At 46.7% G+C, this 23022-nt stretch overlaps 1 protein-coding gene and 1 long non-coding RNA gene across 5 annotated transcripts; one reads left to right on the forward strand and one right to left on the reverse strand.

The window, feature by feature from the left end:
* Positions 1 to 568: 568 nt before the first annotated feature.
* On the reverse strand, positions 569 to 7769 carry LOC116598751. The gene is made up of 4 exons (XR_004289151.1): positions 7223 to 7769; positions 4918 to 5042; positions 3323 to 3535; positions 569 to 1937 (listed from the first exon to the last, which is right to left on the reverse strand). It is a non-coding gene; the product is annotated as an uncharacterized LOC116598751 (long non-coding RNA).
* KCTD14 (potassium channel tetramerization domain containing 14) lies at positions 4948 to 19594 on the forward strand. Of its 4 annotated transcripts, none has more exons than XM_032358047.1 (3): positions 4949 to 5036; positions 18038 to 18124; positions 18756 to 19594. In XM_032358047.1, the coding sequence occupies exons 1-3, from the start codon at positions 4983 to 4985 to the stop codon at positions 19422 to 19424; spliced, it is 810 nt and encodes a 269-aa protein (XP_032213938.1). In that variant the 5' UTR covers positions 4949 to 4982; the 3' UTR covers positions 19425 to 19594. The 4 variants fall into 4 exon arrangements, with proteins under 4 accessions (XP_032213941.1, XP_032213938.1, XP_032213937.1 ...); XM_032358046.1 differs by lacking the exon at positions 4949 to 5036 and adding an exon at positions 14023 to 15333; XM_032358050.1 differs by lacking the exon at positions 18038 to 18124 and having other exon boundaries at positions 4948 to 5036.
* Positions 19595 to 23022: the final 3428 nt, after the last annotated feature.

Here is a 23022-nt window from a genome sequence, read left to right on the forward strand (position 1 = left end):
AATAATTCTTACTATACTTCTTGGTCCACAATTTCCATTTTCACCGAACAATCAATCTTGAGTATCTTTCCATGTTAGTGCATATGATTCTACCTTATTCTCTTTTTATTGTGTGTGTGTGTATATATATATATATATATATATATATATATATATATATATAAAACATAAAATTTGCCATCTTAACCATGTTTAAGTATACAATTTAGTAACATTAATTACATTCAAAGTATTGTGCAACCATCATTAACTTTCAAAACTTTTCATCACCCCAGACAGGACCTCTGTGCCCATTAAGCAATAACTCCTTGTTTTCTACCCTACAACCCCTGGTAACCTCTAATCACCTTTCTGTCTCGATGAATGCTGCATTCTTTTCTAATGTCTGAATATTATTCCACAGAAAGAGACATCATCTTTTTTTTTTTTTTTAAGATTTTTTTTTTATTTATTTGACAGAGAGAAATCACAAGTAGAGAAGCAGGCAGAGAGAGAGAGAGGGAAGCAGGCTCCCTCTCAACGCGGGACTCGATCCCAGGACTCTGGGATCACGACCCGAGCCGAAGGCAGCAGCTTAACCCACTGAGCCACCCAGGCGCCCCGAGACATCATCTTTTATTTAACCATTGTCGACTAATGGACATTACATTCAGGGTGTTCCCAATTGTTTGATAATACAAACAATGCTGAAAAAAAAAAATCCTCGTGCACAATACATGCGGGAATATTTTGTTAGAAGAAAGTCCCAGGAGTGGCTGCTGGAATATAGGGTGTGTGCATTTACAAATCTAATAGACACCTACCAGCTTTTGCATCAAGTATCTTTAACATGAAGATTCCTGACTCCTATCCTTAGTTATTCTGGTTTAATAAAGATGAATTAGGGCCCAGCAACCTGAGTTGTTATAAATATCCTATCTGACCATTATGATGTGAAGCCATGCAATGATGAACATGATTGTAGGGCCCCAGCATCCATCCCTGGGCTGCCTGGCAGAGAGGGGGTGTCCTCCCAGGGGCAACATCATAAACTCCAGCACCCCTCCCCACATCCCGCTGCCACCATGCCAAGGCTGTCCCAGTGAGTCATCAGACACAGCATGCTGGCCCCCATGATGCCAAAGCGTCCAAGGGAAGCTTGACTGATGGACAGCCCCTCTCCCAACCTGGAAGTCCTGAGTCACACTGGTTTACCAGGCAGCTCCCCACTCAGGGATCGGTTAGCTTTGCCCTTGTGGGAGGCAAACTCACTGCTCCTTCACATCAAGACCTATCAGGGAAAAGGCTGCTTTATCCCCCCCACCCACCGCAGGGGAAATTATGACTCAGCCAGCAGGAGTGGTGGGTGGAGGACAGAGAGCCACGGAGAGGAAAGAGAAAAGAGACAGAGACAAGGCTGAGTTCCAGGAGGAAGATGAAAAGGTGAGGGAAAACTGTAGAGAGGCAGAGGAAGCAGAGAGAAAAGAGACGGAGAGAAAGAAGCCCCAAGTCAGAGGGAGACACAGAGTGGAGGCTGGAGGGAGAAGGAGCAAACAAAAGGAAGGAGAGATGGAAAAGGAAGGGAAAGCTAGAAGGAGGAGAAGCAGGGGAAAGAAAAGAGAATGTGGAGCAGGAGAGGGGTGGTGTGTGAGCTCTTTAACTGGTATGTCCAACCAATCCAGAAAAAAATCAGTGCTTCTGCTCTGGATCCCAGGAAGCCACGGGCAGCGGAGGGGACCTACCTGAGGGTCAGGCCCTACCTGCAAAGCCACTCGCATGCTTAGCTTTGGGGTCTGCGGGGTTGACTCTGAACTTGGGGCAAAAACATACTCTGAGGCAACCACACGGTGTGTGCCTGGATGGTGGGCACAGCCTCCCTAATCAGTTGGCAACAAAGATCCTCAAAAAGTGCATATTCCTTGCACAGTTCTTAGATGTAAAGGATGCTTGTTGCAGTGCTATTTATAGTAAAGGAGAAAAAAGAAAGAAGGAAGAGATGAAATGTGGCTTGATAGATTTAGGATACATTCATACAACACAAAGGCGTGTGGTCATTACAGATGCGAGTCCTGCACAGCCCTTGGGGGATATCCTCACGATCCTGGATGGAAAAAAGGGGGGGGGCGTTTGTGTTCAAATCAATCATTAGAATGGTATGCTTCAAATCTTACTGGCGGATATGTGTGTAATGGGGGCGGCATAACTCCTGCCCCAACTCAGAGAACGTTGACAGCCTTCTAGGAAGTTCCCTTGCTGTTTAAGGAGCTGGAACTTGTCACCAGAAGCTCAGGCTGACACTCCTGCTGGGTTAAGCTGCAGGAAGTTCTGCTCCCACCCCTTACTAGATGTGCACAGTATCCCCTTCTTTGGATTAAGGTGTCCTGGGGCTGTATGAGAAGGTGGGCACCAGCCGGAGTGCACACACTGGGGCAGACAGCCAGTGAATGGGGAGCTGGATGGGGTGCAGATCATTCCTTTCCAGGAACCTAAGTGCAGAGGTCCTGAGTACAAGGCATGGGAGGTGCTCTTCTTAGTGACAGCAAGCAGTAGCAAACTAGCCCCCTCTGGGCTAGAGGCTGCTGGCATGCCCTAAAAAAGGGATCAGGGAGGAGTAGGAGGGTATCCAAGCTCTCACTCAGACTGTACCAGAGAGAGGCCTTCAGGGCTTCACGAGCTCTCAGGATGGGGGCGGGGGGTGTCTGCCCACCAGAAGCAGGGACCCCAGGACTCAGGGGGGTCCCAAGACTTGGGCCACTGCCATTATTACTTCATCTGTGTTACCCTGTCTCTGCTGGGCAGGCTTAGGGTCTCTGGATGAGTTTGTGGGAGTATTGAGGGAGTATTGGGGAACCCTGGGGCAGGAGAGGGTAGCAATGATCTTTTTAAAAATAAGCTTTTTATTGACGTATAACTTATCCACAGAGGAATGCACGCAAGTAATTTTCACAGAAAGTAAACACACCTGTGTAACCATTTCCAGCTCAAGACAAAAAAAAACCCACAACAACAACCATGGCTCCACATCTCAGAAGTCTCCCCTACCTCCATTTGGGTAGCAATGATTGTAAAGAGGGAAACTCCCAGGGCAGGGGAGAAAAGGAAGAAGGAAGGAAAAGACACCGCCTGGGCTGCTGTGTGGTCCTGCAGACTCAGCAGGAGAGGTCCCTGCTTTGTTTGCTTTTGTTTGCACCAGCTAGTGGACGGGCCCTTATGCAGATCTCAGGGACACGCCACACACTCGTGGTCCAGGACCCGCCCTCAGGAATTTGGCAAGCAGATGATTAGCCAAGGGCAGCCCTGCAGAGAAAAGCAAAGTACAGGGTGTTTGCAGAGAGTTACAGACCTGATAGGGCCGGGCTGAGCGCAGGAGGCAAACAGGGGAGTGGATGGTTTGCTGGCTGGATTGGCAGGCTGTGTGCCCAAGAGGGTCAGGGAGTGGCTGGTCCCAGGGAAGTGGCCAAAGCGGAGCTGTTTGCTCCCTGAAGTTTCTGTTTGTCCAGGAATGATTCACATGAATTCCACGGATCAGTCCCTTCTCTTCGCCCATTGTGAGCACCTGAGTAGGGCACAGAGCTGTGACACCAGGGAAACCTGCATTTGAACCCCGGCTCTAAGCTGCATGGCTTTGGGAAGGTCGCACGTCCTCTGTGATCTCGGGATCCTCACCAGCGAAACAGGACAATAACATGTACTTCCTCAGATTGTTAGGAGGAGAAAATGAGATCGTCCATGACTGCATTGGGCAAGCGCTTCATAAATGTTGGCTCCTTTCCTTTGCCCCTTTTTCGTTTAGCAAGTAAGCCTTTGGGACCTAGCGTGAAACAGGCGACTGTGCCAGGCAGGAGAGGAGGGTGGTGAGCAGGACGGATATGGAAACTGGCTGCTTCGTGGAGCTTAGAATCCAACGAGTGGGACACACATTAAATCAATAAACAAACAAGTATTTGGTCATGAGGGAAAAGCACAGGGCGCTATGAAGAAGGATCTCAGAGGGCACCTGCTGGCTCAGTCCGATGAGAAACCAACTCTTGGATTTCAGCTCAGGTTGTGATCTCAAGGCGGTGAGATGGACCATAGTGTGGGGGCACTCAGCGCAGTCAGCTTGTCCCTCTTCCTCTCACCTCCCCCCACCTCAAATAAATAAGTAAATAAATAAAAGCTTAAAAAAAAGAGTGATCTCGGTGGTGGCTTCCACTGCGTGGTCAAATGGAGTGGTCCCAAACGGCCTCTTGAGGAAGGTGACATTTAAGCTGAGACGTACAGGGTGAGAATGAAGGCCGCGTTTTGGAAATTGGTATCCTGAGGGGTTAAAAGGCACGGATTAGATCCAGATGGATGTGGGTTCCAAATCCGGGGTCCCCTGCTACTCAGCTGTGAGACGCTGGGTGAGTCCCTTTCCCATCTGGGGCCTCTGTTTTGTCTTCTGTAAGGTATGGCTGAAAGTGCCTGGTTCACAGACTTGTGAGGACCAACCCAGTCGTGGAGAGAAGGTGTCCTGCATGGAGCCTGGCGCATGGTGGACTCCCAGTAAAATCAGTCCCCTTCCTGTCCCAGCTCACGTGTAACCGTCACGTGATGGCACAGCAACAGTACAGGCACGCGGGAGCGCACGTGTGGGCACACGCATGCACACACACACACACACACTCAAGAACACTCAGAGGCAGGACACATACGAGCTCCCTGGAGCTGCATATTTGAGGTGAGTTTAATAGCGGCTGTCTTTATAAAGGAGAAGTGGTTCATCCCCCTAGGGCTGTTAGCAGGAGGGAGCCTGCAGAGGGGGAGGGAGGCGGCAGTTACCAGAACCCCAGAGACTAGCTGTGTGGTCTGGGCGCCTGAGGAGCTGGGACCTTCAGACCGGGAGCCCCTGGCTTTCAGGCACTGGATGGGGAGGGGACTGAGGGAGGAAGGACTCTGACCTTGGCCTCCTCTTACCTTCTGATGTCCCGCTAGGCCTCCCGCGGGACGAACACGCATGGGATCCAGAGGGATGAGAGCCTATGGATGTGAACCCTGAAGATCAGCATCCAGAGTGCAGACCAAGGAAGGATGAGGTAAGTCTGGAGAAACAAATGGCAGAGATAGAGCACGGGATCCAGACGTTAACATCAAGACGTTGACATTTGCACACGTTAACATCAAGCGCAGGACTTAAACCCAGGTCACATGATCTGCCCTCTATAGGACTTCTTGTTGTTGTTGTTGTTGTTTTAAGTTTTACTTTATTTACATGTTTAAGTGATCTCTACACTCAGTGTAGGGCTTGAACTCATGCATGTTCCTCCTACTAAGCCAGCTGGACTCCCCATGGACTTGTTTTTAAACAACAACAGGGTGTTTCAGTCGATTAAGTGTCCAATTTTTGGTCTCACCTCAGGTCTTGATCTTGGGGCCATGAGTTCAAGCCCCACGTTGGGCTTCATGCTGGGTGTAGAGCCTATTTAAAATAAAGTTTAATTTAATTTAAAAAAGAAAAAAGAAAAACAAGAAACACCTCTAGAGAATGTTTGGAAGGAAGAAGGAAGAATGGATGGAAGAAAGGAGAAAGGGGGGAAAGCGGACAGACATCTACACAGTAAGAAATTAAGACAGTATGAAAGAATATACAATGAAAAGTAGTTTTCCACCCATGGCAGATTCCTAGTCTTCTCCTGAGAGGGAAGGATGACCAAGTCTCCTGTATATCCTTTTGGAAATTATCAGTGCAAATGCAGGAGTGCATGTATCTACAAGGTCTGCCTCATTTTTTGTAGCGGATGTAGAGTATTCTAGATCGTGGATGTATTCTAATTTATTCAACTAGTCCCCAAGTGATGGACATTTAGGCTGTTTCTATTCTAGGCTTTTGCTTCTTTAAACAGTGCTGCAGTGAACATCTTTGCACACACACTTCGCACACACGCATCTTTCAACACCTGTGCTCTTGTGGCTGCTCCGAAGAGTGGAAGTGGCACCCCCATGGCTTTAAGGGGTTCATCCCGACATCACTTTCACTAGAAAGAAGCAAGACTCATACTGTTGAAAGGGACCTTAACCATGGTCAAGCCTCGCCAACGACTTCACCATTATATGAATGAGGAAACTGAGGCCCCAGGTCTGACGGGAGGCTGGTGGGAGATTTGGACTGGACCCCCATGTGTTCTCACAGGGGCTGTGGGGGCAAGAGGGTGTGGTTGAGAGTTGGGCAGTGCTGTCTCTGGGCCCTGGCCTGCAGGACAAGGAGTGGCAAACACCATGGACTCTAAAATCAGACTTCTGGATTTGATCCTGGCTTAGAGAAATAGCCTTTCTAAATTAAGATTTTCTCTCTTGGAAAATCGGGATTATGTTACTCTTCCTTTAGTCTTCCCCACAGGGTTGCAGTGAGATAAAAGAAACAATGCCTACAGAACAGAGGTTTCCTTATATTACCGACTCCCCACTCTGGGCATCTTGGTTCCTGCTCCTTGCATGGGGCATCTTTTGGGTTAAAAGCCCATGAGTTGTTGAACTCGGGGCACACTTGGCCTCGAGCCATGCTCTGTGTCCCTGCAGTCAAGGCCAAGCTGAGCAAATTCTAACCTCTACCCAGAAGCTCTGGCTGCCGCCTCCCTCCAGAGAGGAGCTTGCTGGGTCTGGGCCAGGTCAGAGGGGAGGGGTTCAAACGGAAGCCCAGCCAACCTTCCTCCCTATACAGATCTCCAGGAGTAGGCGCCTGTGCCTGCCCCATGCTTGGCACTGCCTGTACATTGCCTCCTGGACTCCTCCCGGAAACCCCGTAGGGGCATCACAACTCCCATTTTTGAGGTGAAGAATGTGAGGTTCCCAGAGTTAAAGAGACCTGCTTCTAAGTAAAGAATTCCTTGGACAGAGTTGGAGGGCTTCCCAGGGAGATAGGAGCACATGTCGATCGATTATGAAGTTGGCTCTTGGAGGCACTACTTTTGGGGTTTATGAGTAGCCTTTCCCTCAAGAGTCTGTCTCAACCAAAGGTGATCAAAAAGGGACACCCCCTCTTCTTTCCTGCTGGATCTCCTTTTTCCGGTCCCTCCCCTAACTTAGCATCTCCCTCGGGCCTCAGGGCCTCAGGGCCCTGGGTGCTCTTCCCTACCCACCCTCCTTCCCCTTCCCCTTCAGACCTCACCCCCGAAGGCTTCACTGCCCTGGGTCCCATGAAGAAGTCCACCATGATCTGTGTGCTCTCATGATTCTATGCTCTTTACTCTCAGAGATCTGTTCACCTGTGTAATCCGATACTTACGTGTGTGGTTATTGATCAGTCCGTGTCTGGCTGACAGTGCACTCCCTGCTCTTGGCTCTTGTCCTCTGGTTCACTACTCTCTTCCCAGGGCCTGGCACTGTGATCGACACATGGTAGGCCCTCGGGTCTCTACGTCCTTCCTCTCTAAAAGGGAATAACACTACCTGCTACCAGTGCTGTTCTGGAAGATTAAATGGGACAAAGCTCTCCAAGGTGCCTGGCCCAGAGTCAGGCCAGCTGGGCCCAACCCTGGACCATTCTCTAAGGATTTGAATCTTTCTCAAGCCGGTGGGAAGCAAAGAGAAGGGAAGAGGGTCCTTGTGGGTTGGCAGGGGTCTCCCCTGCGGTGGGTCCCACAAAGGGAGCCTTGTGTGGGACCAGTGGCAGGCTGCCTTGTGGGACAGCTGGGCCCAGAGCTGCCAGGCCTGGGCTGTGCTGGGCTGGGCACTTGGCCACAGACAACCATCTAAGGACCCTTTCATCTGAGTCCCAGCTGCCACTTGGCTGGCTGGCTCAAAGCCCAGCTGCCTGGAGAGGAGAGGGGCTGGCAGCTTTGTCTCAGGAAGAACAAAGAGTGGGAGGAGTGGGAGGAGGGCAGAGGGAAGCAGTGCTTGCTCTTGGAGTGGGGCCAAAGGGAAACAAGATCCAGTCATAGGCAACACCAAGGGGCTGTTTGAATTCTTTTGTTGCCATAGCATCAAACAAGACAGGATTGCAAAGAGCATCTCAGGCCACATCCCAACACCCACCACGTTAGAGTGGAGAATTAAGGGCCAGAGGGGGGCAGAGACTTGCCTAAGGTGACACTCAAATGGCAGAGCCAGAACTAGAACCCTGGTCTCTTGTCGCCCTAGGCTGAAGGATTCTGAAAGAGATGCTGCATCCCTGGGAGCCTCAGGGCCCTCACACATGAAGGGGGGGGGGGCTCAGAGGTAAAGTGGAGGGGCCGATTTCTATTTTGAATGGAGGGTCACATGTCCCCCTGGATATAAAAAGAAGATGAGGTCCGTTTGAGTTGGGCCTCATGAATTGTTTTGCAGAGAGAATGAGCTACAGGGAAAGGCATTCCGAATGGCGTAAACAAAGGCAGGAAGGCAAGGGAGAGCAGGCTCTGTTTCTGGGCAGCTGTGGCTGGGGAAGAAACAGGAAATGAAGTTAAAATCTCAGGCTGCTTGGTCATGTTAGAGGCACCCCTTGTCTCTCCGAGTGTCCAGCCCTCCTTTCCGGGGTAATGACCCTTCAGAACTCAGTGTCCCCATGGACTCATCCTGGCTCTTGAGGCTGATCAGCCTGCTGGGACGAGATGGACTAGGCAAGGGTAAGTGGGCACGGGGGCTGTGCGGAGCCTGTGGTCGGCTCTCCACCCAGACAAGGTGGGCAGCGAAGCCTGCCTTGAGGAGATCACAGCAGCCTCCCCATGCTCGGTCCCATCTGCAGAGTCATAGTGTTCAAGGTACACACTCTACCCAGGATCTTAGCTCCCTTGTGCTGTTATACCCCAAACATAAACGGTGTGGCTTATAAACAACAAGCATTCTTTTTCACAGCTCTGGAGGTTAGGAAGTGCAAAGTCATGCTGCTGGTAGATTTGGTGTCTGCTGAGAGCCCGCTTCCTGGTTCATAGATGGCCCTCTTCTCATGGTGTCCTCCTACAGCAGAAGGAAGGAGCTAGCAAACTGTCTGGGGGTCTTTTCTTTTTAAAAGCACAAATCCCATGCTTGAGGGCTCCGGCCTCATGACCTATTCACTTCCCAAAAGTCCCACTTCCTCATACCATTATATTGGGCTCTAGGTTTCAACATACGAATTTTGGGGGAGCATGAACCAAATTGCTTGTTCAAACTGTATCAACCTGACATAAAGCAAATCTTTATAGTCCCGGAAAGAGAATTTTTGGTGAGAAAGACATGGAGTCAGCTTGACTCTGCCAGTTACTAGCTGTGTGTCCTTTAAGCTGATCACTTAACCTCTCTGAGCCATAGTTCCCTCATCTGTGGAATAATTCTAACTGCTTGGATGGATTTATACATGTTTCTATGGTCAGTGTAGGTACTCAGCACATGATTATTGCCTGTCCGTTTCCCTCCTTCATTTGGCACAGCTGACCCCTCTGCTGGGAAGAGTGTCAACAGAGTCCTCTCTCAACAAACCTCTCCCTCCTTCAAGACCCAGCTGCCATGCTACCTCTTCCATGAACACTTCCCAGATCTCCCAAATAGAAAAGCTGACTTCTTCCAGGAATGCCTTGTGCTTGTCTTATGTTGTTGTCTTGTCTTTTTTCTTCATTTTTCTCTTTTATCCTTTTTCATGCTCACTGCAACTAATGACATAATGCAACGATTAATTAAAAAAAAATCAGTAGGGACGCCTGGGTGGTTCAGTGGGTTAAAGCCTCTGCCTTCGGCTCAGGTCATGATCTCAGGGTCCTGGGATGGAGCCCCACATCGGGCTCTCTGCTTGGCGGTGGGCCTGCTTCCCACCCTCCCCCACCCCCCATCTCTGCCTGCCTCTCTGCCTACTTGTAATCGCTGTCAAATAAATAAATAAAATCTTTAAAAAGAATAAATAATCTCCCCTGTCCATTTCTTTCTTTCTTTTTTTTTTAATTAAGATTTGTTTATTTATTTGAGAGAGAGGGAGAGAGCTTGCCTGGAGGCATGCATAGGTGGGGGAGGGGCAATGGGCAAGAGAAAAAGAGGATCTCAAGCAGACTCCCTCCTGAGCACAGAGCCTGACGTGGGGGTTGATAACAGGACCATTAGGGGACCTGAGCCAAAATCCAGAGTCGGATGCTTAACCGACTGAGCTACCCAGGGGCCCCTCCCTTGTCAATTTCTACCACCACCTCACTGATTAACCGATGATAACATCCAGTGAGCATTATTCTACACCCTTCCCATTATGCTGACATATAAATTTATCTAAGAAGAGGTTTCTTGTGTTTGTTTTTACACAAATGGATTCCCACTGTATACACTGCTCTGATGTTTATTTTTAATCACTTAATAAATCATGGGTGAATGAATATAAATCTTCCATTCTCTCTCTCTCTCTCTCTTTTTTTTTTTTTTTTGTAGCGAATAAAATCCTTTGTATCCAGGGGCGCCTGGGAGGCTCAGTTGGTCGAGTGACCAACTCTTGGGTTGTGGGATCAAGCCCCATATTGTGCTCTGTGCTTACCAGGGAGTCTATTTGAAGATTCTTTCCCTCTGCCTCTCCCCCTACTTGCATGCACTCTCTCTCTAATAAATAAATCTTAAAAAAAAAAAAAACCGTTGTATCCAGATGCAATTTCCACTGTATAGATTCTATCAGATAACTAAGGATTTGTTTGTTTGTTTTGGACTTTTTAATTAAGTTTTTTATTTTAATTCCTGTATACTTAACATACAGTGTTATAATAGTTTCAGGTGTACCACATAGTGATTGAACAATTCTATACATTACTCAGTGCTAATCATAAATGTACCCTTTAATTCCCATCATCTATGTTACCCATCATCCCACCCACCTCCCCTCTGGTAACCATCGGTTTGTTCTTTATAGTTAAGATTCTGCTTTTTTATTTCTCTCTCTCTTTTTCCTTTACTCATTTGTTTTCTTTCTTAAATTCCACATATGAGTGAGATTATATGGTATTTGTCTTTCTCTCACTGACTTGTTTCACTTAGCATTACACTCTCCAGCTCTATCCATGTCTTTGCAAACGGCAAGATTTCATTCTTTTTTATGACTGAACAATATTCCGTTGTACACCACATCTTCTTTATCCATTCATCCATAGATGGACATTTGGGCTGTTTCCATAATCTGGATAGTGTAAATAATGCTGCAATAAACATAGAGGTTCATGTATCCCTTTGAATTAGTGTTTTATATTTTGGGTACCCATTAGTGCAATTACTGGATCATAGGGTAGTTCTATGTTTAGCTCTTTTTTCAAAAAAAATATTTTATTTTTAACCCACTGAGCCACCCGGGCACCCCCCCAAAATATTTTATTTTTAAGTAATCTCCACACCTAATATGGGGCTCCAACTCACAACCCTCAGATCAAGAGTTACATGCTCTACTGACTGAGTTAGCGAGGAGCCCCCTATATTTAACTTTTTAGAGTACCTCCATACTCTTCCAGATTGGCTGCACCAGTTTGTATTCCCACCAATGGTGCAGGAGGGTTTCTTTTTCTCCACATCCTCGTCAACACTTGTTGTTTCTTGTGTTGTAGATTTTAGCCATCCCAACAGGTGTGAGGTTATATCTTGTGGTTTTGATCTGCATTTCCCTGATGGTAAGTGATGATGAACAACATCTTCTTATGTGTCAACTGGCCATCTGAATGTCTTCTTTGGGGAAATGTCTGTTCATGTTGTCTGTCCACTTTTTAATTGTTTATTAAATTTAATTATTTAATTGTTATTTGTTTTTTGGAGGTATTGAGTTGTATCAGCTTTTTAAAATTTTTTATTTTTTTATTAATATATAATGTATTATTAGCCCCAGGGATACAGGTCTGTGAATCATCAGGTTTACACACTTACAGCACTCACCATAGCACATACCTTCCCCAATGTCCATAACCCAACAACCCTCTCCTTCCCCGCCTCCTCCTGGGAACCCTCTGTTTGTTTTGTGAGATTAAGAGTCTCTTATGGTTTGTCTCCCTCCCAATCCTATCTTGTTTCATTTATTCCTTTCCTACCCCCCAATCCCCCATGTTGCCTCTCAACTTCCTCATATCAGGGAGATCATATGATAATTGTCTCTCTCTGATTGACCTATTTCGCTCAGCATAATACCCTCTAAGTTGTCGTCGCAAATGGCAAGATTTTATTTCTTTTGATGGCTGCATAGTATTCCATTGTATATATATACACACCACATCTTCTGTGTCCATTCATCTGTTGATGGACATCTAGGTTCTTTCCATAGTTTGGATATTGTGGACATTGCTGCTATAAACATTCGGGTGCACGTGCCCCTTTGGATAACTACATTTGTATCTTTAGGGTAAATACCCAGTAGTGCGATTGCTGGGTCGTAGGGTAGCTCTATTTTCAAGTTGTATCAGTTTTTATGTATTTTGGATACTAACCCTTTATTGGATATGTCATATCTTCTCTCATTCAGTAGCTTGTCTTTTAGTTTTTTTGTTGATTGTTTCCTTTGCTGTTCAGCTTTTAATTTTGATGTAGTCCCAATAGTTCATTTTTGCTTTTGTATCCCTTGCCTCAGGAAACATATCTAGAAAAATGTTGCGACATCTGCTGTCACAGAAAACAGTATCTGTGCTCTCTTCAAGGATGTGTACAGTTTTAGGTCTCTATTTTGGTCTTTGATCCATTTTGAGTTTTTGTTTATGGTGTAAGAAAGTGATCCATTTTCACTTTTTTTCATGTGGCTGTCCAGTTTTCCCGACAGCATTTGTTGAAGAGACTGTTTCCCATTGCATATTCTTTCCTCTTTTGTTGAAGATTAATTGGTCATACAATTATAGGTTTATTTTTGGGCTTTCTATTCTGTTCCAAGATCTGCCTTATTCCTTTTCATAGTTGCATAGTATTCCAAGGCATCAACAAATCAAAAATCATGGTTTATTTAATGGTACCTCTAAGTTTCTTATTTTTGTCATCACAAACAAAACAGTGATAAACATATTTGTTCATATCCTTTCAGAGCAGTGATTTCTTTTTTCTCCTCTTTTTTTTTTTTTTAACAGTGTTTGTATTTCAGTTGGTAAGATTCTCAAAAGTGGGACTATTGGATCAAATGGTACCTGCATTATTTTATTTTAGTAGATATGACCATATTATTTTCTTAAAAGATCACAGCAGTTCACACTCCAATATGCAAAGTTGGAGGTGCTGTTTTCCTGTATCCTAACCACCTCTAGCATATTGTTATTCTTCTCAACATTTGCCAAAATGATGGAATGAAAACAGCAGAGTATTGCTCCTTGGATTGCATTTTCTCAACCCCTGCTCAATTACAGTAACCTCAGTTCAGTTATTTTATTTTTCATTTCTGGAAGGTCTATTTGGCTTTTTTCAAATATGCCTGGTAATTTTTGATCGTATCTTCTTGGTCTTTGTTCATGTTCTACATAACCCTTATATTTATTTAAGCACATTAAACACTTATTTTATATTCTGTATCCAGTAATCTCAATATCTGAGTTGCTTGTGGATCTGCTGACTCTTGCTCATGGTATCTCATTTCCGTTTGTATTTCAGGATTTCATATTGTGAGCTTGCATTTACTGGACTGTGTGGGTTCTTTCAAGTTTGGTGTGACTGGACTTTCCTCCAGGAAGGGTTTTCATTTTCTTTGTCAGGCATCTGAGGAAACTACCAACCTAGGTCTATTTATTTTATTTTATTTTTTAAAAAGATTTTATTTATTTATTTGACAGATAGAGATCACAAGTAGGCTGAGAGGCAGGCAGAGAGAGAGAGGAGGAAGCAGGCTCCCTGCTGAGCAGACAGCCCGATGTGGGGCTCGATCCCAGGACCTTGGGATCATGACCTGAGCCGAAGGCAGCGGCTTAACCCACTGAGCCACCCAGGCGCCCGATTTTGCTGTTTCTGATCATTTAAGAAAGTGAATATTTGGGGTGCCTGGATGGCTCAGTCAGTTGAGTGTCTGCCTTTGGCTCAGATCATGATCTCACAGTCCTGGGATTGAGCCCCATGTTAGGCTCTTTGCTCAGTGGGGAGTCTGCTCCTCCCTCCCCCATCATGCCTTCTCTCCCTATCTTTCTCTTTCTCAAATAAATGAATAAAAATGAATAAAATCTTTAAAAAAATAAAGTGAATATTTGGGTCCCAGATCCATTTAAGCTCTAGCCTATAGTCAGATCTTTTCAGGAAGATTTTTCTCCACCCAGAACCAAGGAATAAGACAAGCACAGCATTCCTCTTGAGTGGAGGATTGTTTTATAATTTACCTTTTTGTAGTCCTTGATCCAATGTCCTACACTGTGAGTGGCCCAGACTTTGTCTCCTACTTTTTCTCTCTCTTTTTTTTTGGGGGGGGGGGGTTGCGTTATGCGCTTCACAAATACTGCATTTTTTACAAACTGAAGTTTTGTGGCAACCCTACATCAAGCAAGTCTATCAGCACCATTTTTCTTTCTTCCTTCCTTTCTTTTTTTTTTTTTTTTCCAAAAAGATCACCAAACCCTGGGATCATGACCCCAGCTGAAAGCACACTCCCAACTGACTGAATCGCTCAGGTGCCTCCCAGATTTTCTTTGTTTTAATGACGCCAACAGTTTTGAGGATTATTAGTCAGGTATATTGAGGAAAGTCATTCTATTGGAATTTGTTAGATGTTTTTCTCATGATTAGATTGGGATTATGGGTTTTGGGTAGAAGATCACAGAAGTGCCATTTTCATCACATCATTCCAAGGGTATTTACTATCATCTTGATGTTGACCTTGATTACCTGGCTGAGGTAGGGTTTGTCAAGTTTTTGTTTCTGTTCCACCACCCCCCCTTCCTTTCCATGCTCTCCTCTTTGGAAGAAAGTCACTATGCATGACTATACTTTAGGAGTGAGGAATTATGCTCCCCCTCTTAGGGTTATGTTTTAACAAGCAAAACAACCCACACGACAGGTATCTTAGCTCTTTGCATCAATGGTCATGCCTTGAACTTTTAGCAGCTGATCTTAAGTGGAAACATATTCTGCACTGGCCACCCTTTCTCTTGGAGCCTCACTTTCCTCATTTGTAAAGTTAGGGTTATTGATCCTTCGCCCCTAGAACTGTAGAGAGTAGAAAGTCTCCTGCTGTCGGTGTCAATTCCCTCTGCCTCCGGCTTTTGGCTATCTGGGAGCCCCCTCCCAGAGAGGGTCAGTGATGACCTAAGGTCTTACAGCATGCTTGGCAGAGCCAAAGTCAACCCCGGGCTCTAACCACACCCTGGGTCCACTTTGCCCCACCCGGGGGCGTGGAGCAAAGGTGTACTTCCGCCAGCCAGCCGTAGGTACCTCACACGTGGCGAGTCTGGGTGCCCAGCCACCTGCAGGACCAGAATGATGAGTCTGAGCTCGGGATCCCGCTCTCTGCGGTCCAGCCAGGCCTCCCCCTCCACTGGCCCGTCAGGGGTGAGTGCGCAGCCGCGAGGGCGGCTCAGTCCTTGCGCTTCTGCCTTCTTTCACTCCTTTCAGTGTCCGTATGTCCCTTCCTCAGGGTCTGAGTCCCCTAGCTTCTGGCGCGCCCCTGGCTGGGTGCTCTCCTTCCCTAGCTAGTTCTGGCTTTGATCTCTCCTTCTGCCCTTTCCCTGCCTGGCTCGGTCCAGCCTCTCCTCCTTGCCCTCTTTTCTGCCTGGCCGCTTTTATCTCCCCTTCTCTGTTCAGTCTTTGTGTCAGCTGTTTTCTTTGTGTCTCCCCTCAGTCCGTGGGCTTGTCCTAGTCCACCGCTCTTCCGCTGCCCCTCCTCCTCCCGTGTATGAGAGCAGAAGACCCGACGGAAGGCTTCGGGGCTCTCATTCCCTCACCCACCACACCTAGGCTGCCCCTGCCCTCTGGCAGGGTCCTGAGCCGCCTGCCTGCCTTCCCCCTCCCAGGGCTTGGTTGAGGGGAGTTTGCGGGGAGGATCCGGAAAAGACCCAATGCGCTCCGGGAGCAGAACATTCTAATCTCTCCTGGGCTGGGTGCCCTCCGGAAGACTCGTAGGAAAGCAGAGCAGATCCAGCAGGGGGAGACGGTGGCTCTTTCCCCTAGGGCAGTGATAAATGTCATTGTCACCTGCTCCGTGGCAGGGCCGCCCTAGGGGCTCAGTATATGTCTGAACGAATTACTGAGCAAGAGAGGGAGCCAGCAGGGAGCGTGATGCCAGGTAGGGACAGACTGGCTTTTATCAGAATACCAGGCGCTCCTGTAATCAGTGCATCAGGTAAGCTCCAGCTTAATACATGGACATTTACGGAGCATCCTGGTGTGCTGGGCCCTGCAGTAGGTATTGGTAATACAGAGAGGAATCGGGGATAGTCATCCCTTAGGGATCTCATGGTCTAGCGGGGGATACGGATGAACAAATGGAATTATAGGGCCCTGTAGAATCACAAGGAGACAACCCATCTAGAAAGATTTCTGGAGGAATTAACTTGAAGGATGAGTGGCCTAAGCGAAGCAAGTGTGGGCAGCAAATGAGTCAAGTCCTGTAGGCATGGGGAACCAGCCTGCTCTGGATGGGTGGGGGCAGAGTGTATCTGGTAGTTGATTTTGCCAGGGCTGCAAAGGGCCTTGTAAACCTTATTAAAGGGTTTAGAGTTTATCTGGAAGAGGATGCCCAAAGTGTTTAAAGCAGGGTGTGAGCAGATCAGATTTCCACTTCAGAAGAATGACTCTGGCTTCAAAGCAAAGATTGGATTGGGGAAGGGGCATGGGGCCATGGAATTGACCAGAACTGAGAATCACCAGGACTTGATTCTGACAGCAGCCAAACAATACAGCCTGCGGGCCTGCCTTGAGAAAAATAAACAAGAACCTGTGACTTCCTCTTTCTCCCCTAAACCTCAGGGCCCCTTGGCAGGCTGTTCGGTTAACCCTGAGTTGGCTCTGTGAAGCGGGCAGTTAAACGCAAAGCAGTTTGGCTGCTGTCAGAAAGCATCCTCTTGGTCTCCCTTCTCTACTCTAACCCGCAGAACTGTCCACCCCCAGCTGTTGCCATGGCAACTTAGCTCTTTCCCCACCCCCACCCCCCAGCTGTTTGGCTGCCCCTGGCTCTCTTTATTCCAGTACTTTAACCTTAGAGGTAGAGCCCACACTCAAGTTGAGAATGAAGTCACACCTAAATGAGAACCCAGGGCATGTCTAAACCCTGTCACTACTCCTGGCTCTGCAGTGACTTGTGGCTGAATCTCCAGGATGGAAATGCAGCCTTCCCTCTGACGCCACCCTGATCTTTTCGGTGGCTGCAGTCATCACACTTGCTTGGAAACCCTCCTTGACAACCTCCAGCACACACCAATCCACACGGAGAGCCTTTGAGTCTCCCCTCTGGGCGCCTGCACATTTAAGCCCTCTGTTTCCCTCTTTCCTCTGTGAGCTCCGTGAGAGCAGGGGGCAGGGACCGTGTCCTCTTCCTCTGCTCAAGAGGAGGCTTGAATGCAATAGGCCCTCTATGTTTTTTGGAATGAATGAGTAACTAAGGGAATGAAGAGTGGAGGTTTTAAAGGTTGAAAACTGGCTGATGTAATGACCAAGAGGACATGCTTCGGGGTAATGTGGCCCCGAGTTTAAGTTCTGACATCATCACTTAATAGCTGGTTGCTTTTAGGCAATTTACTTCAGCTCCTTAATCCTCCATTTCTTCGTCTGTAAAATGAGGATTTAATTCATTCTTCATAGGATTGCTGTGAGGATTGAGAACCTGTGGTTGAATGTAAAGCGCTCTGGACAGTTACTAGACTAGGAGGAAAGAGACTGTCCCACTTGCTCCTCAGTGTTCCAGTACCTGGCACACGCGTATTTTATGGATGGAGAGAGTCAATTTTTATTTATTTATTTATTAAGATTTTATTTATTTATTTGACAGAGATCACAAGTAAGCCTAGAGGCAGGCAGAAAGAGAGAGAGAGAGAGAGGGAAGCAGGCTCCCCACTGAGCAGAAAGCACGATGTGGGGCTCAATCCCAGGACCCTGGGATCATAACCCAAGCCGAAAACAGAGGCTTTAACCCACTGACCCACCCAGGCGCCCAGAGTGAGTCAATTTTAGATAACAAAAGTTATTCAGGAAGTTGGTTTATAAGGCTAACAACTAGTGTATCAACTCACATGTAATAATCTTCTGTTATTTTTGTTAGGTCTGCTGGCAGCACTCGGTGTTCCCCAAATGCAACCTCTCAGTCCGTTCCCATGTCTCCCTCGCACTGGCCTGTGGGCATCTCCAGGCGGGCACCATGTGGGTCTTCACCACATCCTTAGTGCTCAGCTCAAGGTGCGGCATAGAGAAGAGGGCTCTAAAAATTCTGCAGGCCAGCTAAATCTAACTTCCATTGGTACCACACTATACAGTTTATGAGGCAGTTTTATACCCATTGTTCCTGGTGTTACTGACCTTTTCAGCACCAAGGATATTCCTGTTATTTAATAGCCACCAGACCGTATTTTGAAAGATGTCTATCATGCAAATTTCCCCAACTCTCACCACAGATTATGGACACACAGTAAGTACCCAAGAAATGCCCAAATGCTTCCCAAATGAACACACCTATGGCTTCTTAGGCTCTCTGAAATCGGAATACTCCCCCCTCCCCTTAACTATATCTTAGATCTGAGCTTCCAGCCCTGGGAACTTCTGACTTCACAACAGCTCCATATTTCCATTTTATAAATGAAGAAATAGGCATAGGGAGGGGAAAAGCTCTGCCAAAGGCCACAGGTTTTGCAAGTGTTGTCACTGGGACTTGCTTCCATAGCAGCCTCCTGGACTAATATTCTATAATATTCTATGGATGAGAATAAGCCATAAGCTCCCTAGAGGTGACACTACCATTCCACTCTGTCTTCTTGTGCCCTCAGGGATCTCCTGTCCTAGAGCTTAACGTGGGAGGCGAGTTGTACACCACCACCGTGGGCACCCTGAGAAAGCTCCCGGGTTCAAAGCTGGCAGAGATGTTCTCCAGCTCCGCTAAGGCCTACACGGATGCAGAGGGCCGCTTCTTCATCGATCGCCCCGGCACCTATTTCGGACCCATCCTGGACTACCTGCGCAGCGAGCAGCTGCCCACACACCACATCCCGGAGGTGTACCGCGAGGCGCAGTTTTATGAAATCAAGCCTCTGGTCAAGCTCTTGGAGGACACGCCGCAGATCTTCGGTGAGCAGGTGGCCCGGAGGCAGTTCTTGCTGCGGGTGCCGGGCTACAGCGAGAACCTGGAGCTCATGGTGCGCCTGGCGCGCGCCGAGGCGGTGGCGGCTCGCAGCTCCGCGGTGCTGGTGTGCGCGGTGCGCACTGAAGAAGACGCGATGCTCTGCGCGGATGCCCTGCGGGTTCTGGAGGCCGAAAAGAGGTCGGTGGTCAAGTTCGGCCCCTGGAAGGCGGCCCCGCAGGTCAAGGACCTCCTCGACTGCGTGAAGATGGACATTACGGCCCAGGGGTACCAGGTACACTATGAACAGTTCTCGGAGAGGACGTTACGGACCAAGCACTTGGGTTACTTTTACACATTCGTCTTCATCTGGTGGTGATCCCCTGGGGAGGGGAGGGGGGGGACACAGTTTATTTCAGGTTCTGGTGCGACTTATGAAATTAAAAGTTGCCTTCAAAATTCGTCTTACTTGGGGCACCTGAGTGGCTCAGTGGGTTAAGCCTCTGCCTTACGCTCAGGTCATGATCCCAAGATCCTGGGATCGAGCCCCGCATCGGGCTCTCTGCTCAGCAATGAGCCTGCTTTCCCCCGCTCTCTCTGCCTGCCTCTCTGCGTACTTTGATCTCTCTGTCAAACAAATTTAAAAATATATTCGTCTTACTTTAATTAAAAGAAAAATCAAACAACTCCCCCTTACCCCCGAATAATTATTTCCCTGTTGAGGACTTTCTACTCATTGCAGCTGATTCCACTGTGCCTAGTGAGGTGCAGCTGCCGCCTCTTTAAAGCCTCCCCTACCTGTCAGATCCTTCCCTTCAAGTCCAAATGGCAAGGCTGAGATGAGTTGGAATGTTTCAACAATACTTTGACTGGAGATGGCGGATGATAACAGGAAGGTAACAGAGTACCATGAATCTAGATAAAATGATCTGAAAATGTAGTCTACCCAGGCTTGGCGTGTGGTCCAATCCTCTCGCCCAGTTAATATGCCTTAATGAGGAAGATGCCAAGTTCATACCTGTAGTAGATGCCACTCAGATCTCCTTTCCCAGGTGCTGTGAGTGTTGACTTCTAAAGCCTCACAGCTGTCTTTTTCTCTAGGACAATGATTTTCAAAGTATGGTCCCTGGACCAGCAGCATCAGCAATACATGGGAGCTTCTTAGAAATACAAATTCTCAGATGTATCCAATCAGACACTCTGAGAGTTGACCCAACAGTCTGTTTTAATAAGCACCCCCCCCCGGTGATTCTGATGTACCCTAACTTTGAGGCCTGCTCTAAAAAAGAATTGCCATCTTGCTTGTGGCGAGGTATGGAAGACTGAGCCCTCACCTCAAGGAGGAATCAACTCTGGTGCAGCTTGTGTTCTGGTGCTCCCTGTGGGATCAGGCTGGAGTCAGTCTTCATCTGACACCATATTCTTACTCAGCATTCTACCTCTGCTGTATACCCTACTTTTCTCACTCTCCATCCCCTGAGAGCACATCCTCAATAAACGACTGGCACAGGAGTCTCTGTTTCAGGTTCTGCTTCTGAACCAAAGACAGTAATAATGCAACTCTAAGGAGGACACAGTAGACATCATCCTTCTCTAAGTCCAGGTCTGGGATAGATGGCCCCTTCCCCGTCCTGCCTAGTAAGGTGACCAGCCATCCTCATTTCCCTGGGACTGAAGATCAAGGTTAATTTCCAAGGTTTGAGGCATTATTGCTGTCAGGGAGTTTCAGATTTAAACACAGAATTGCTCAGAACAATCATTTCCAATGAGCGTAATAATTCAATAACCACATCTGCTTGTATATTTTTTGTTTTCAAAACATTTTTCATGTTTTCCTTTTAGTATTTAATATGGCCAACAATTTTAAGTGAAAAAAATCCTGAATATCTATTTGACCTTTTTATCATGAACCAATTCAACATTATTTATCAAGAACCTGAAAAAAAGTTTATACTCTTTGATTAGTAATCACATTTATGAGATTAGATTACCAGGAGACACTCTGTTCTGTAAGGTCTAAATAGGATTGCTTAAAGTCTCAATTTTGCAAATTATGTAAAGGTCTGCATCCTCCTCAAGATTTCTGTACGTTCCCAGATGGCTCGTTGTCTTCTGGTCAATCCTGGTTCTTTGCTCCTGCTGGATTCATGGATCATCTAGATGTCCTGAGCTTGTTTACCGCTGTTCTACACAATGCTCACCCAGATGGAACACACACATCTTTTTCCGAATTTTTACAAATGCTACTCCCATGAGCTATTTGTGCACACAGTTGACTGTGGCAAGTATAGGCACATAAAGGAGAGAGAGTTTACCAGACAGAAATGCAAATAACTTCAAATTGAGGACTGGTCTCATCTCTTCTTAAAGTCACCTCCATCACTAGGGGCTTTCCCCTAGCAGACTGTATTTGTTTCCTATTTTTTCTTCCCTCCCTGTTCTTGCCATGCTTCTCTGTAGGTGGGAGTAATCCTCCCACCCCAGTGACTTCACGCTTGGCTTCATGACTTAATCTGGCCAATGGGATATGCAGCAAAGTGACTGCGCCAGTTCTAAACTCGGGCTTTAGAGGCATGCCAAGTTTCCATCAGCCCTCTTGTGATTTTGTCATTTGCCAGGAGAAGACCACATTCTGGTTATCTACCTCTTTTATTGCTTTGGCTTTAGCCTGCAGGCAAGCCCTTAGGATCTGACCTTCTTCCTGAGCCATTTATCAAATTATCTTATTAAATAAAGGCAATTTCAATATCCCCTCCCCATTTCCAATCCATAATACAGTTAACATAACATACTATTTTCATCCCACTTAAATTATAAAAGCTAAACAATGGGAAATAAGTCAAGCATATTATATTACCTTTATATAATGCAATGTTATACAGTGACAAAAATTATATTTATAGAGGTTTAAAATTATTGGGAAGGAGAATACTCATTTAATGCAATGCAATTTAATCTGTGCTCAAAAAAAAAGGATTTAAGGTGGTGGGGCTTAAAGGGCTATGAAAAAAAGAAATATCCAAAAAGATACAAGTAAGAAGTACATAAATGAAGGGGACACTCTTGGCTGCCTACCCAACAGTACTATCTCCTCCCTTCCCATTTCCCAACAGAAAAAGCAAAATAGTAAAACACATTAATAATGTTTAAAAAACTATCTCTGGATATTTGTACAGGTGTATGATACTTTTCCTAATATATTGGGATTAACTATTAGAGTCAGAGGAGGAAAACCTAAAAATGAGTGGTAAATATAACTGTCATTGTAATCCAAAAGAAAACACAAAGACTGAAACCTGTGAGAGTGCCCCACTGAGGCACACTAGTTCATAGCACTCTGCCTGGTTCTCAGGTCTCCATTGTCTTAGAGGACGTCCTTTTTTTTTTTCTTTTTTTTTTTTTAATTCTCTATTTTCCCATTCTTTCCTACTCCCCTCTGCCATCCATTTCTGCTGTGATCAGTGTCCTGGGAAGCTGGTCCTCCCCGTTCCTCTGTTTCCTAGAGTTGGAAAGTCCTAGAGTGGAAGATCAGTGACAAGAAGGCTGGAGGAGGGGCACCTGGGTGGCTCAGTGGGTTAAGCTGCTGCCTTCCACTCGGGTCAAGATCTCAGGGTCCTGGGATCGAGTTCCGCATCGGGCTCTCTGCTCAGCGGGGAGCCTGCTTCTCTCTCTCTCTCTGGCTGCCTCTCCATCTACTTGTGATTTCTCTCTGTCAAACTAATAAATAAAATCTTTTAAAAAAAAAAAGAAGGCTTGAGGAGTTGGTGTGTTCTTGAAATGGTGAAAGTATCTGTGTTTCTTACAAATGCCCACCAGAGGGCATCCATTCTAGAAAAGGCTCTAAAAAAATAAATGGACACAATGATAGAACCTATGGATATCAGCCAGCCTCTTTTTCCAGCTCCCCAGTGTTTGTTCAGTGGAATCATGAAAATGGTGGACATAATAGCTATGCATGGGCTCTACAGTATAGATTT

Source organism: Mustela erminea, chromosome 9 (assembly GCF_009829155.1).
Source record: "Mustela erminea isolate mMusErm1 chromosome 9, mMusErm1.Pri, whole genome shotgun sequence".
Classification (NCBI taxonomy): domain Eukaryota; kingdom Metazoa; phylum Chordata; class Mammalia; order Carnivora; family Mustelidae; genus Mustela; species Mustela erminea.